Source organism: Oryx dammah, unplaced genomic scaffold (genome assembly GCF_014754425.2).
Source record: "Oryx dammah isolate SB20612 unplaced genomic scaffold, SCBI_Odam_1.1 HiC_scaffold_18, whole genome shotgun sequence".
Lineage (NCBI taxonomy): Eukaryota > Metazoa > Chordata > Mammalia > Artiodactyla > Bovidae > Oryx > Oryx dammah.
Genome location: NW_024070202.1, coordinates 105,947,144 through 105,961,430, shown reverse-complemented (window position 1 = coordinate 105,961,430; position 14,287 = coordinate 105,947,144). Strand labels below are relative to the sequence as shown.

Below are 14,287 nucleotides of genomic sequence, written 5' to 3'. Positions count from 1 at the left end.
CCAGGCTCCTCTGTCCATGGAATTCTCCAGACAAGAATACTGGAGTGGGTATCCATTCTTTCTCCAGTGGATCTTCCCGACCCAGGGATCGAACCTAGGTCTCCTGCATTGCAGGTGGATTCTTTACAACTGAGCTACCTGGGAAGCCCATCAAAAGATTACTGCTAATTAAAGAAAAAAACATACATCTCAAGTTCATGACTTTAATGCTTGTCTATGTATGGGAAGATGCAGTCGTCAGGACTTACTGACATTATTCCTTTGATATGTACTGTACTATCTAGGGCCAGTATCCTATTTTTCCTCCATCCTGAATCCTCTCAGCATACACCATTGGGGCAGCTGCAGTGGCTGATGGCTTGATGGCTGAAGCATCCTTTGCTTACCAATATGACAGGCAACATTCTTTGTTCACACTTCATTCTTTGTGGAAGGCTGTGAGACCGGGTGAGGTATTCAAAGGGAAATATCATCCTCATTTTCCAAATGGTGAAACTTACCTGCCTGAGAGTTTAAGTGGTCATTCACAGTCACAGAGCTAGTAATGAGCAGATTAGGGTCTCCTAGCTTGTTGTTCTTTTTCCTGGACTGTTCTGCCTACAACCTGCAGGGCTGTGATACTCCCAGGGAAGCCATTAAGCATGCTTGGGAGCAGAGGGAATGGGCATGGAGCTGGAAGACCTTCCAGGGGAGGGGACATTTGACCTGAAAATTAAAAGGCTCAAGATGTTTCCATCATATTAGAAAGGAGAGAAGAAAGAATATTCCAGAAATAAAGAAAGTCTGTGAGCAGAGGCATAGAGCAAGGCAAGAGGAGCCGCCTAGGGCAGGATTGCTTGGGGAATGGAGACTGCCTCCTTTTGCCTCCCCTGAGAGGCTGAGATAAAGGAGCCAGGAGAGGCTGGGGTGTCTCCAGACCGATAAACAGGCTCCACCCAGAGGCCAATAGCATGTGTGTGGGGACAGGGACTGCGGGTGGCACATGCGCCCTTTCTCCAGGAAAAAGGAACTGGGGTGGGGGTCAGAGTGAGGTTATTTCCTGAATCCCCGTGCTCAGACTCAGCACCTAGAGCAGAAGCGGGACGGATTCTGAGAGCAAGAGAGACGGCCAGATAGACGGCAAGTCCCCTGGAGAAGCCCGTTCCCTTTGGGAGTCAGACACCTAGGGTGGGAGGTGGAGCCAGCTGGTGTGTGTGTGTGTGTGTGTGTGTGTGTGTGTGTGTGTGTGTGTGTGTGCATTCTCTGTCCCCCTCCAGAGAGGAGGGATGTGGGACTTGGAGAGTAGGAACCGGGGAGGAGAGGCAGGTGATGGGAGACCGAGGGGTGGGGGGGAGCCTCAGAAAGAGAGTTTCATTCTGAAGCCCGCCTAGGAGCACTGCTCTGGGATGAACATACATGTATGTGTGTGTGTGGAGGGGTGCAGGGGGGGTGCAGGAAGGGGGATAGGTGGGCAAGAGGAGGTCTCAAAATGACCTGATATAACTCTCTGTGATGTACCCCCTTCCTGAACCAGCTTCTCTGTCCTGCCTCCTCCTCATTCAGTTCAGGAGGGTGGACACAAAGAGTCGGTGGGGAGAGCCATGTGGACTGAGCAAGCGAGTGGATCGGGGACAGGCAGGAGACAGGAGGTAAGTGCGAAGAGCAGCGTTCTGACAACCCTTCCAGCTCCCAGGGGTCCAAACAAGGCTGGATTTGGGAGAATAAAGGGCATTATCTCTGTACCAGGGGGTCCCAGCACCAACTAGCCGGGCAGAGCTCTGACAACCCTTCCAGCTCCCAGGGGTCCAAAAAAGACTGGGTTCAGGAGAATAAGAGGTGTTATCTCTGTACCAGGGGGCCCCAGCACCAAGTAACTGTTCCTTCTTCCTCCTTTCCCCTTCCCTCCCCCATCCCAATTCTCTCCATTGTGTGTTTTTTATTTCCCGATTCTCGGCACAGAGATCTCCAGAAGAGGAGCCACCCACTGCACAGGATGGATGGTGGCAAAAGACCTTGCGGGCGCTAAAGACCCTTCTGCTCTTCAGTATAATCCTTGGTCTTTCTCTGCTGCTTTGGGGCTACGTGTTCCAGGGCTGTGGTCCTTGTAAGCAAGATCCTAGATCCCCCCACAGCCCACTCTCCATCCACCCATCCATCCTCCCAAGACCCACCATACATCCTGACCCCTGGGGGCCCTGGGTTCCCAGCCTCATGCCCCGTGAATCTCTCTCCTGCCCATCAGTCAGACCATTTCCTCCTCATCAGGGTCTCTGTCCCTTTCCCTAACCAGACACTTCTTTGCTTAGCCCCTTGGGGGGAGTTCTCATCGCTTCCTCTTTCACAGCTCTGAGCTTTTCCCCACAGCCCCTTGCAAGACGTCTGTGTGTCAGGACATCCTGGATCTCTACCTGGCCTCTGGGAACACCAGTGTGGCCCCCTGCACTGATTTCTTTAGCTTTGCCTGTGGAAACATCAACAGGACTGGCAGTCCTTTTCAGGCTCTTGCAGAGGAGAACAAGCGCCGAGTTCGAAGAATCCTGGGTAAGGGAATCAGGATGAAAGGTTCTCTTGCTGGAGGTGCCGTGGAGCCTGGAATGATCACTACTGTCCCTCCCAAGCCTGTGTGGCTGGGGAACAGCCAGCTTGTGCCGTGCTCCACCGGCTCCTAGGCAACTTCTGGGTTTGCCTCTCCATCCCCATGCATTCACGGCAGATCCTGCCTCTCTTCCTTCTCTTCTGGTCCCTCTCCTCCTCATTTCTTTACCTGGTCCCTACCCCCTCACCTTTCCCATCCATCCACAGATATCTGTGTTATCTCCTTTAAAATTTCAGTCTCTACACTGTGCCCGATGCCTTCCCACACTGGCATCTCCTCAACACCTATTGCACTTTAACCGTTCTTCGCGTCGCCCTCATTCTCCAGCCTTCAAATCCTTCTTGTCCTCGAATGCTCCCTTGTAGGTGTTGCCCTCTCACTCCCATCATTCCCCAGATCCCCACTCTCACAGTTATCTCCTGTCCTCCCTGAAATCTTAGACCATGGCATGCCAGTTGAATTGGAAGGAAGCTGAAACTGGGGTGCCGGAGATGGGTGATTGGAGATGATGGTGGGAGGAAAGAAGGGGCAGAGTGGGTGAGATGTGATGGAGGGGCTTCATCTGGTTGTGTGTAAGGAAAGGAATATCAGTTCAGTTCAGTTCAGTTCAGTCGCTCAGTCGTGTCCGACTCTTTGTGACCCCGTGAATCGCAGCACGCCAGGCCTCCCTGTCCATCACCAACTCCCGGAGTTCACTCAGACTCACGTCCATCGAGTCCGTGATGCCATCCAGCCATCTCATCCTCTGTCGTCCCCTTCTTCTCCTGCCCCCAATCCCTCCCAGCATCAAAGTCTTTTCCAATGAGTCAACCTTTCGCATGAGGTGGCCAAAGTACTGGAGTTTCAGCTTTAGCATCATTCCTTCCAAAGAAATCCCAGGGCTGATCTCCTTCAGAGTAGACTGGTTGAATCTCCTTGCAGTCCAAGGGACTCTCAAGAGTCTTCTCCAACACCACAGTTCAAAAGCATCAAATCTTCAGCGCTCAGCCTTCTTCACAGTCCAACTCGCTATAGAAGGACACAAAAGACATGCTGGAGGAAGGGGAGGACCGAGTTGAAAACCCTGGAGGTAGGAAGATTTCTGTAGCTGGTGGTTCTGTTGAAAAGAACTGAGAGGCGAACCGTCAGGCAGGAAGCCAGGCCACCAGGAAGTAGGAAGGTGATCTTAAGATGTTGGTGGATGGTGATGCGGACTGAGGAATGAGAATGCAACCAAGGAGATGCATTTTCTCTATAAAGGAGCCCAGAGACCCTGTTGACAGTATCAGTTGGAATTTGGAAGAAATAAATGTATTCCTTTGCCCTCCTTCTTCTGATGGAAAAGAGTGGAGGTGGGTGTTCCCCACATAGCAGGCTTTCAGGTAAGGTACAGAGATAAAAAGAAAACATACCCTTCAGACAGATTCTGTGGCCCACAATAGAACAAAAAGATTCCAGGGGGCCTGAGTGAGTGGGGTTAGATAGGAGAGGGTGGAGGGTTCCAGTGATGTGTGTTTGGGTAATTGTCACATGTGTGTTTGTTTCCTGGGATCAGAGAGAGGGGAGAGTCTGGACTAGGGGAGCCCGCACCGGTCTCTTGGCTTTGCCAAACCCTTCCTCATGCTCTTCTGCTCCAATCCCTTGAAAGTTCTCTGATTTCCCTGATTTTTCTAATTCCTTCATTCATCTCCCTCTTGCCTCTCGTTTCTACTCTCTCTGCTTTTTCCATACTCCAGTTATTCTATCTCTTCCCCCCCACACCCTTGTCTCTTCCTCTTTATTGCCCTTCTTACATTTCCTTTCCTTTTTTTTTTTCTTTTTCTTATGGTAGCCATTCCACTTGTCTTGTGGAGTACGAGATCTATCTTACTCACACCCACCCCCCAAACCAAGGATTGAACCTGGGCCCTTGGCAGTGATAATGCAGAGTCCTTACCAGGGAATTTCCTCACCTTTCCTTTATCTTCCTCTTTGTCTTCTCCATGTTCTTATTCTTCTAACAAATTGATCCAGCTCATGACTTGCCTGGTGGTGCAGTGGTAAAGAATCTGCCTCCCAAGGCAGGGAACGTGGGTTCAATCCCTGGTTTGGGAACTAAGATCCCATATGCCATGGAGCAACTAAAGAAGCTTACACACCTCACGAACTCAGCAGAGCAAAAAAGAAAAAAAAGAAGTTGTTCCCCTCATCCTCATCCCTGGGTTCCTCCCCTTCCTTCCTTTTCTCTGAGAATCCTCCCTTCCTTTCCTATAACCTTTCCATCTCCCACCTTCCCTGCTTGTTTCCAAGCTGCTTCACTCCTTTAATTCTCCCCCACTTCCTTTCTAGAAACCCCAGGTTCCTGGCACCTGGCCCCTGGGGAGGAGAAAGCCTTCGGATTCTACAACTCCTGCATGAACACGGGTGCCATTGAGGCAGCAGGGGCCGGTCCCCTCAGACAGGTTATTGAGGAGGTGAGACTGGCACATCTACTTTTCTGGATGCAGAAAGCACACAAGACCAATGTGTGCTCAGGGCTGCCATTTTTTCTTCCCCATAGAGGATGGATCTCTTTCCTAGGGGTTCGGGAGGGAGGTGGACATGGCAATGATCTGTGGACATATCAAGACCTTGGCTGAGGGTAGGAAAAGGGGGACAAAGCTGGAGCCCTAGAAGGAACAGGGGACTCAGGGTAGAAGTCCGGATGTAGCAGTGGTGGTGAGGGATGTGTTGTGAGACTGTATCCCTGTGTTGAGCGCTGTTTCTTTTCTTCCCAGCTTGGCGGCTGGCCGATCTCCGGTAACTGGACTATCTCCAGTAACTCGACTCCGTTAGATTTTAACCAAACTCTGAGCCTTCTGATGAGTCAATATGGTCACTTCCCATTCTTCAGAGCCTATTTGCAACCTCTTCCCACCCCTCCATACCTGCCAGTCATCCAGGTGAGGGATGCGCTGGCAAAAATGCAGGCCTGCCTCAAATTTGTTCTTAGACCAAAAAATGTGCAATCCAGGAAAGCGACTTAACTTTGTTGTTATTGTTCAGTCACTATGTCCTGTCTGAGTCTTGGAGACCCCATGGACTGCAGCACACCAAGCTTCCCTGTCCTTCACTATCTCCTGGAGTTTGCTCAAACTCATGTCCATTAAGTCAGTGACGCCATCCAACCATCTCATCCTCTGTCATCCCTTTCTGCTGCCCTCAATCTTTCCCAGCATCAGGGTCTTTTCCAATGAGTCAGCTCTTCCCATCAGGTGGTCAAAGTATCAGAGCTTCAGCTTCAACACCATCCTTCCAATGAATATTTAGGGTTGATTTCCTTTAGGATTGACAGGTTTGATCTCCTGGCTGCCCAAGGGACTTTCAAGAATCATCAGCATTGCAATTCAAAAGCGTGAGTTCTTTGGCATTCAGCCTTCTTTACGGTCCAACTCTCACATCCATACATGACTACTGGAAAAACCAAAGCTTTGACTATATGGACCTTTGTTGGCAAAGTGATGTCTCTCCTTTTTTAATACACTATCTAGGTTTGGCAGAGCTTTTCTTCCAAGGAGCAAGAGTCTTTTAATTTTGTGGCTGTAGTCACTGTCCACAGTGATTTCAGAGCCCAAGAAAATAAAACTGGTCACTATTTCCACTCTCTCCCTTGAAGTGATGGGGCCAGATGCCATGATCTTAGTTTCTTGAATATTGATTTTTAAGCCAGTTTTTTACTCTCCTTTTTCACCCTCACCAAGATACTCTTTAGTTCCTCTTCACTTTCTACCATTAGAGTGGTATCATCTGCATATCTGAGGTTATTGATATTTCTCTCGGCAATCTTGATTTCAGCCTGTGATTCATCCAGTCCAGCATTTCGCATGATGTACTCTGCACATAAGTTAAAGCAGCAGGGTGACAATATATATCCTTGACATATTCTTTTCCCAATTTTGAACCAGTCAGTTGTTCCATGTAAGGTTCTAACTGTTGCTTCTTGACTTGCATACAGGTTTCTCAGGAGATAGGTTAGGTGGTCTGGTATTCCCATGCTCTGAGAATTTTCCACAGTTTATTGTGATCCACACAGTCAAAGGCTTTATCACAGTCAATGAAGCAGATGTTTTTGTGAATTCTCTTGCTTTCTCTATGATCCAACGAATGTTGGCAATTTGATGTCTGATTTCTCTGCCTTTTCTAAATCCAGCTTGTACACCTGGAAATTCTCGGTTCTTATACTGTTCAAGCCTGGCTTGAAGGATTTTGAGAATTACCTAGCTATCATGTGAAATAAGTGCAATTGTGCAGTAGTTTGAACATTCTTTGACATTGCCCTTCTTTGGGATTGGAATGAAAACTGACCTTTTCCAGTCCTGTGGCCACTTCTGAGTTTTCCAAATTTGCTGACACATTGAGGGCAGCACTTTAATGGCCTCATCTTTTAGGATTTTTAATAGCTCAGCTGGATTTCCATCACCTCCACTAGCTTTGTTGGTAGTAATGCTTTCTAAGGCCTACCTGACTTCACATTCCAGGATGTCTGGCTCTAGGTGAGTGACTGCACCGTTATCTTTAGAGACATTAATTAATGTTGGAACCAGGGACTTGAGGTGAGATTAGGTAAGAGAGCAGCAGGGCCAGTTCTGGGAAGACCGTCTTTCTGGTCTTCCTTGTTGCTTATCTGAATCATCCCTGGAACACTGGACTCATTCCCCCTGTGGCCTGTACTGCTCTTCTCTTATTTACTTTTCAGTTTCCTCAGAGGGAGCTTTTTAAACCAAGAGCTAATTATGCTATTGTCTCTGTTTAAGTGACTTAAATGGCTCACTGGGTCAACAGGATCCAGTTCTTAATCCTTAAGGAAGCCTTGCAAGTCTCCCTCTTACAAACTCCTCCAGCCTTATCTCCTCCTTATGCCCCCAGGCAGGCTCATGCCCTTATAGCTCCAAGGATAGTTCTCAGTTCTTTGGGTGCGTGGCTCTCTTTGCCTGCAACACCACTCCTCAATTTGTACACTCAGCCTGGAAAATTCCTATTTTCCACATTTTGGTTTTGATGACTATCCCTTCCAGGATGTCCTCACCCTTCCCCTGACTGCAATAGAGGTGGGCCTCTCTGTTCTCCCATTTCACGTGTTCTCAGCCTTGAACCCTGTGTTGAAGACTAAGCCTCTTAAGGACAGGCTCACACTTTATTCGTCTCTGGTCCTCGGGACCTGGCACAGGGCCAGACATCTAGAGGCCCATGCCAGGTGTTTGCTGAGTAGGTTAATAAAACCTTGGAGGCAGCGGTATTGTGGGAGGCAGTGTGATGCTATATATTTGGCCCCTACTTTCCAAAATTCCACAAAATTACACGAGATGAATATACAAGAACTGATAATCCTTGTGAGGTATTCTCAAGTTCAGCTCTCAGGGTGTGCTGAGGAGTGTAACTGGTGCAGCCTTGGGAAATTAGTTAAGATCTGAAATGGTTAAGGAGAAGCTCAGAGGGGAGAACTGGGCTGAGCCCTGAAGCCTGGTTGATTCACCTAGGTGACAGTGAAGCTAAAGGGACTTTAAAGGGCTGTAGGGAAGTCCTGAGATTAGGGAGGAGCCAGGAACAGTGTGACCCCTCTGAGGGTCAGCGAGGAGACTGGTCTTTTGAATAGAGGATTTGGGGTTGTGGGGTGCAGTGGGAGGCAAAAGTAAAGCTGAAGACATGAAGTTGAACCTGACTCTTCCCAGCCTACAACAGCAGACTGAGGTGATAACTTTTGACATAATAAGTGGGGGTGGGGGGGTGGGGGGAGAGCTATGGAGTCCTTTCCAATGTGATGGTTTTACATAATGCCCAGGTAGAGTTAGGAGTTTTTGAGGTCAGCTTGGAGGTGCTGAGGAATCTAGTTGAGCAACCTTGATTCCAAATGGAGATGATTATGACCGAAATGGAAATTGGGGCCAGGAGGATGTAAACAACTTCATCCTAGTGGTGACTGATGGTCCATGGTGATTCAAGAGGACCTGGTGACTGACTGAAAATCAATAAAAGAAGTGGAGAAATTAGAAAAGGACCCCACAGAGTTGGTTTGGTGTGCATGGAAGGAGGGTGGCTCCCATTACCTTGAGACTAGATGGTCTCTGAGGGGAAATGCAGGTGGAGAAAATGACTTGAAGAGCAACACCCCAGTGAGGTGGGGTCAGAGAGGAGGAAGAAGGGCCAGGAGGTGGGAGTCAAACCAGTTCCACTGAGTCACAAAGAACAGGGGAGAGGACAGTTCAGGAGGGAGGAGTCATCTTTGATTCCAGAGACTTCTGAGCTCAGAAAAGTAAGGAATGAGGAGACACCACTGGAAACCTTCTGGTTGCTGTTGTTCAGTCCCTAAGTCTTGTCTGACTCTTTGCGACCCCATGAACTGCAGCACAGCAGGCTTCCCTGTCCTTCTCCATCTTCCAGAGTTTGCTTAAACTCATGTCCATCGAGTCGATGATGCCATCCAACCATCTCATCTTCTGTTGCCTGCTTCTTCTCCTGCCCTCAATCTTTCCCAGCATCAGGGACTTTTCCAGTGAGTTGGCTCTTCCCATCAGGCAGCCAGAGCATTAGAGCTTCAGCTTCAGCCCTAGTCCTTCCAGTGAATATGCAGGGTTGATTTCCTTTAGGATTGGCTAGTTTGATTTTCTAGACATACCGTCAAAACAATCATGAGAATGGATTCAGCTTGTATGGAGTTAGGAAGGAGGGAAGTTGAAGTAGCCACATAGATGACTTTTAGTTTTTTAAAGTTTGGACATGAAATGTGACAAAAGAGTCAAGTGAAAACTTTTTTCAAGATAGCAGAAAAGTTTATAGCTCCAGGTAGAAGTAGGGGATTGAAGTCAGATAAGACAAGCCAAAAACACGGGAGAAAAAACCTTCAGGACAGACATAAGGACACACCAGTGCCAGAACTAGGGTGAGGCACACAAGGGGAGTGGGCTATTATCCTGGGGTGCAGAATTTAAGACGGTATCAAAAACTCACTAATCAAATAGTATTTCAGTAAATATTTTTTTAAATGTCAAAATCAATGCAAAAACACACGATGAACAAAATATCACATTTTTGTTCATTGTGAATTTAAAAAAAATTTTTTTTTCCTTCCCCAAATGGATCAAAATTCTATTGCAGACTTTTGGGGAGATATTGATGATTTTTTAAAATGATCAAAAATACATTGTGGATTTTAGGGGGAAATGCATGATGAGCAAAGTTTTGCTGTTACATTCTGTATGTTTTTTTAAAAGCATTAATTTAGATTTTAAAAATTTCAATGAAAATATGATTGATCTTGATTACTGAGTTTTCAGTACCTCTCTTTTTTTATGGAGCATAATTGCTTTACCATGTTGTGTTAATTTCTGCTGTACAACAAAGTGAATCAGCTGAATGTAGACATATATCCCCTCCCACGTGAGTCTCTCCCCCACGGCCCCCATCCCACTCCTATGGGTCATCACAGGGCACCGAGATGAGCTCTCTGTGCCTTGCAGCAGGTGCCCAATAGCTATCTGTGTTACGCATGGTAGTGTAATTATGTCAATGCCAGTCTCTCCATTTGTCCCATCCTCCCCTTCCCACGCCCCCACCAGTATCTGCTTGTCCATTCTCTATGTCTGCGTCTCCGTTCCTGCCCTGAAAACAGATTCATCTGTAACAGTTTTCTAGATTCCATATATATGTGTTCATAGATGATATGTACTTTTTTTCTTTCTGATTTACTTCACTCTGTATGACAGACGCTAGGTCCATCTACATCACTACAGATGACCCCATTCCATTCCTTTTCCGTGGCTGAGTAATATTCCATTGTATATATGTACCACTTCTTCTTTATCCATTCCTCTGTCGGTGGACATTTAGCTTGCTTTCGCGTCCTGGCTATTTTCAGCCAATATGGGCATCTCATACCATTTATCCTAGACCTGGCTCTGGCATAGGCAACAGTTCCCTACAGGACATGGGTTATTATGCTTCTCTCTTGCTGAGCACCCCCAAGCTGGTTGAAATACCTTCTTTGTACATTTGCATGTTGGTACTCTTCCCCTTGTCCCTTAGCCCCAGTCTCTCTCTTTTTTGGCTTTCCCACTCCTCCTCTTGGCCCCCTGCAGTCCATTACCTGAGTCTCCCTTCCTGGTCCATCCCCATAGCCCCACACCTGGCCTCTCCTTCCTCCACATTCCCCACTTCTCTCAGTCTCTCTTGTGTCCAGATAGACCTGCCAGAGTTTGACGTTCTCCTCGAGCAAAAACAGGAAACAAACTATGCCCAGGTAAGATGGTGCCGCAGACCAAGGTCCTGACCTCTGGTGCTGGAGAAAGACAGGGGTCGATGGTGGCTGTGACTGAGGTTGCCTTTCCCCCAGATCCTGCGGGAATACCTAAATTACCTGAATCGCCTGGTAACCTTGCTGGGAAGAGACCCAAGCCAAGTGCATGATGACGCCTCCGTTTTCATCTTCATTAACTCACAGCTGAACCAGATGATGAAGTCTGGGGAGCAGCAGCGGGCACAGGGCAAAGTCTTCAAGATGGTCACGATTGACGAGTTGCAGGTGCCTCGAGCCAGGGGCTGGGGGAAAATGGGCATGAGGGTCTCACTCCCAAACTTTTTGATCTTCATGGCTTCTTTCTCCTCACTTCTTTAATTCTTAGTCCACCCCTAACTTTCCTGACTCCATCCTTTCCCCAACCGCTCCCCTTCCCAATCCCTCTTCTATCCCAAGGGAGGGGAACCCCCCTCTCTTTTCCGGTCCCTCCTCAACCTCTGTCTCTCTCCTTTAAGAGAGTGGCCCCTGCCATTGACTGGTTGTCCTGCTTGCAAGCAACGTTCGCACCGATGTCCCTGAGCCCCTCTTATCGCGTGGCAGTCCATGACCTGGAGTATTTGAAAAACATGTCGCAACTGCTTGAGAAGGAGCTGTTGAATCACAGGTTTGCCCCACGTCGGGGGTGACGATGGAAAGAAGGTCTGAGGACCTGGAGGTCTCAGAGACAAAGGACACTGGAGGGGGCAGGCTAGTAAGGGCCTTGCAGGAAGATAGGAGCAATCCAGGGCTGTGTGAGGGCAGGGAGCGGGTGGGATGGACAGCCTAGGAGGGCATAGAGGAAACAGGAAGAGGGGCTTGGAGGGTATGGGTAAGGAAAATGCACACGAAACGAGGGATCTAGGTAACCAGCAAGACACAGGCTGTGCTGAATGGAGCAGAGGACAGTTGCGGCATATGTGTCTTAGCAGCTGAGGGGTGTGGGCGGGAGAAGGAGGCACATAGAGGAGTTGGTGGAGGAGAACAAGGCTGGGAAAGCTGGGGAAAGGCTGCTTCTCAGCTGTATTTGAGGATTCTGGGCCCGTTGTGGGAAAGATCAGGAAGGTCTTGATGGACCCTGAAGGTCGGGAGAGGCAGGGTAAGGCTCTGTGTTGGGCTCACTGCTGGCCCTGAGACTGTGTGGCCGCCCCTTGGATACAGTGGCTTCCTCCCGGGACCTTGGACTCTAAGCCTTTCTTCATAGTAACTCAGTGGCAGCAACATCTAGAAGCTCCTTCAGAGGGAAGCAATCAACCATTCACATGGGTGCGAACAGGTCTGTGTGAGGATAAAAGTCAAACCCAGTGAGAGAGTTGCCAGCAGGGCAGAGAAACATCCTGGGTCCCAGCTTTGGTGTTCTTAGAAGATGCCTCTTAAGAGGAGCTGAGGTGTCTCGGTTGTGGAAGTATTTGAATCTGTTTTGTTAAATCGAAGTCCAGCCTTCTCCCCACTGTGACTCGAGAGGTCTCCTTCATTTGGTTCTTTCTTCCGTCATTCTCCACCATCAAGCCAAACTACAGCAAGCGTTAGTGTTAGTCACTCAGTCATGTCTGACTCTCTGTGACCCCACGGACTGTAGCCCACCAAGCTCCTCTGTCCATGGGATTCTCCAGGCAAGAATACTGGGGTGGGTAGCCATTTCCTGCTTCAGAGGATCTTCCTGACCCGGGGATCAAACCCAGGTCTCCTGCATTACAGGTGAATTCTTTATCATCTGAGTCACCAGGATAGAAAAACTCTTCTTAAAACAGACAAAAGTTTTGAACAGTGGTTGCCACAGCCTGAAAGGTGGAGAAATAGAGAAAGGTTGGTGAAAGGATGCCAACTTTTAGTTATAAGATGAACACTCTCAAGATCCAGTGTATTGGGTAGGTCAAAAAGTTTGTTCTGTTTTTTCTGTAATATATTATGAGAAAGATTGAGGGCAGGAGAAGGGGGCAACAGAGGATGAGATGGTTGGATGGCCTCATTCATTCAGTGGACATGACTTTGAGCGAACTCTGGGAGTTAGTGATGGACAGGGCAATCTGGGGTGCTGCAGTCCATGGGGTCACAAAGAGGTGGACATGGCTGAGCAACCGAACAACAACTATGGAAAAACCTGAACGAACCTTCTGGCCAACCCAATATAATATGGCAACTATAGTTGATAACGTATTACAGGCAGAGCTCATTTAATTTTGCTTTGCTGTATTTCACTTTGTAGATACTGTTTTTGCTTTTTTTTTTTTTTAAAGAAATTAAAGGTTTGTGGCAACCCTGTGTCAAGCAAGTCTGGGGGCACCATTTTTCCAATAGCCTCTGCTCGCTTCATGTCTCTGAGTTACATTTGGGTCATTCTCATGATTTCTCACCCCTTTTCAGTATTATTTTAATGGTTAAAGTGATCTGTGATCCGTGAGCTTTGATGTTACTATCCAAATCATTTTGGAATTTTTTTCACAATGAAGTGTTTGTAAATTAGGGCAAACAAGAAAAAAAGAAAAGCTCTTCTTGACGTGTTCACATGTCGAGTAGTTGTTCTCTATAAATAAGGTTTCCTTCATAGCTCAGATGGTAAAGAATCTGCCTGCAGTACAGGAGACCTAGGTTCAATCCCTGGGTCAGGAAGATCCCCTGGAGAAGAAAATGGCAACCCACTCCTGTATCCTTGCCTGGAAAATCCCATGGACAGAGGAGCCTGGTGGGCTGCAGTCCATGGGGGTTGCAAAGAGTTGGGCACAACTGAGCGACCAACACACACACGTAAAAAGGGAGGGTTTGCTGGTGGCTTTCCCAGAGCCTGGGGGTATATCATCAGTCTCTTTTCTCTCCACAGGGACTTCCTGCAAAGCCACATGATCTTCGGGCTGGTGAGGACACTTTCACCAGCCCTGAACAGTCAGTTCCAAGAGGCACAAAGATTGCACAGCCAGAAAGTGGGGGAACTGACAGGACGCCCACCCATGGTGAGGAGAGCAGGGCAGGAATTCTCCCGGGTGCATCTGCCATCTGGCGGGACACATGTGGACATAGCTCCCTGGGAAGGGGCGTGGGAACTAGATGCCCCCCAACATCTGGGCCTTCCGCAGAAGCCCTCAGCGCTTACGCTGAGAGCTGGGACGCCAGGGAGCAGACCCTTGGGCACATGGCTGGCTACCTCCAGGGGCTTTTTGCTGAATATTAAAATCTAGACAGAAAGCTCTAAGCTGATCAAGAACTACTTTTCCTTTGTCATGATCTCTAAACTATTCACCGGGTTATCCTGAGCACTGTGACTTGAGGAGCTGGACATACAGGGTTCACTAGAGTGAGACGCGGTGTGGCGGGCAGGAGGTGCCCTAGAGCAAGAGACGGTGTGGCGGGCAGGAGGTGCCCTAGAGCAAGAGATGGTGTGGCGGGCAGGAGGTCCCCTAGAGCAAAAGATGGTGTGGCGGGCAGGAGGTCCCCTAGAGCAAGAGATGGTGTGG

At 48.4% G+C, this 14,287-nt stretch overlaps 1 protein-coding gene across 1 annotated transcript in view; it reads left to right on the top strand.

Annotated features, from left to right (window-relative positions):
- Positions 1-1,580: 1,580 nt before the first annotated feature.
- The window catches only part of KEL (Kell metallo-endopeptidase (Kell blood group)), a 25,848-nt gene continuing 13,141 nt past the window's right edge, over positions 1,581-14,287 (top strand). The window contains exons 1-9 of the mRNA XM_040259909.1: positions 1,581-1,628; positions 1,939-2,083; positions 2,344-2,520; positions 4,883-5,007; positions 5,311-5,475; positions 10,746-10,805; positions 10,899-11,087; positions 11,318-11,466; positions 13,657-13,786. Coding sequence (XP_040115843.1) covers positions 1,581-1,628; positions 1,939-2,083; positions 2,344-2,520; positions 4,883-5,007; positions 5,311-5,475; positions 10,746-10,805; positions 10,899-11,087; positions 11,318-11,466; positions 13,657-13,786 — 1,188 coding nt within the window. The remainder of the gene's footprint in view (positions 1,629-1,938; positions 2,084-2,343; positions 2,521-4,882; positions 5,008-5,310; positions 5,476-10,745; positions 10,806-10,898; positions 11,088-11,317; positions 11,467-13,656; positions 13,787-14,287) is intronic.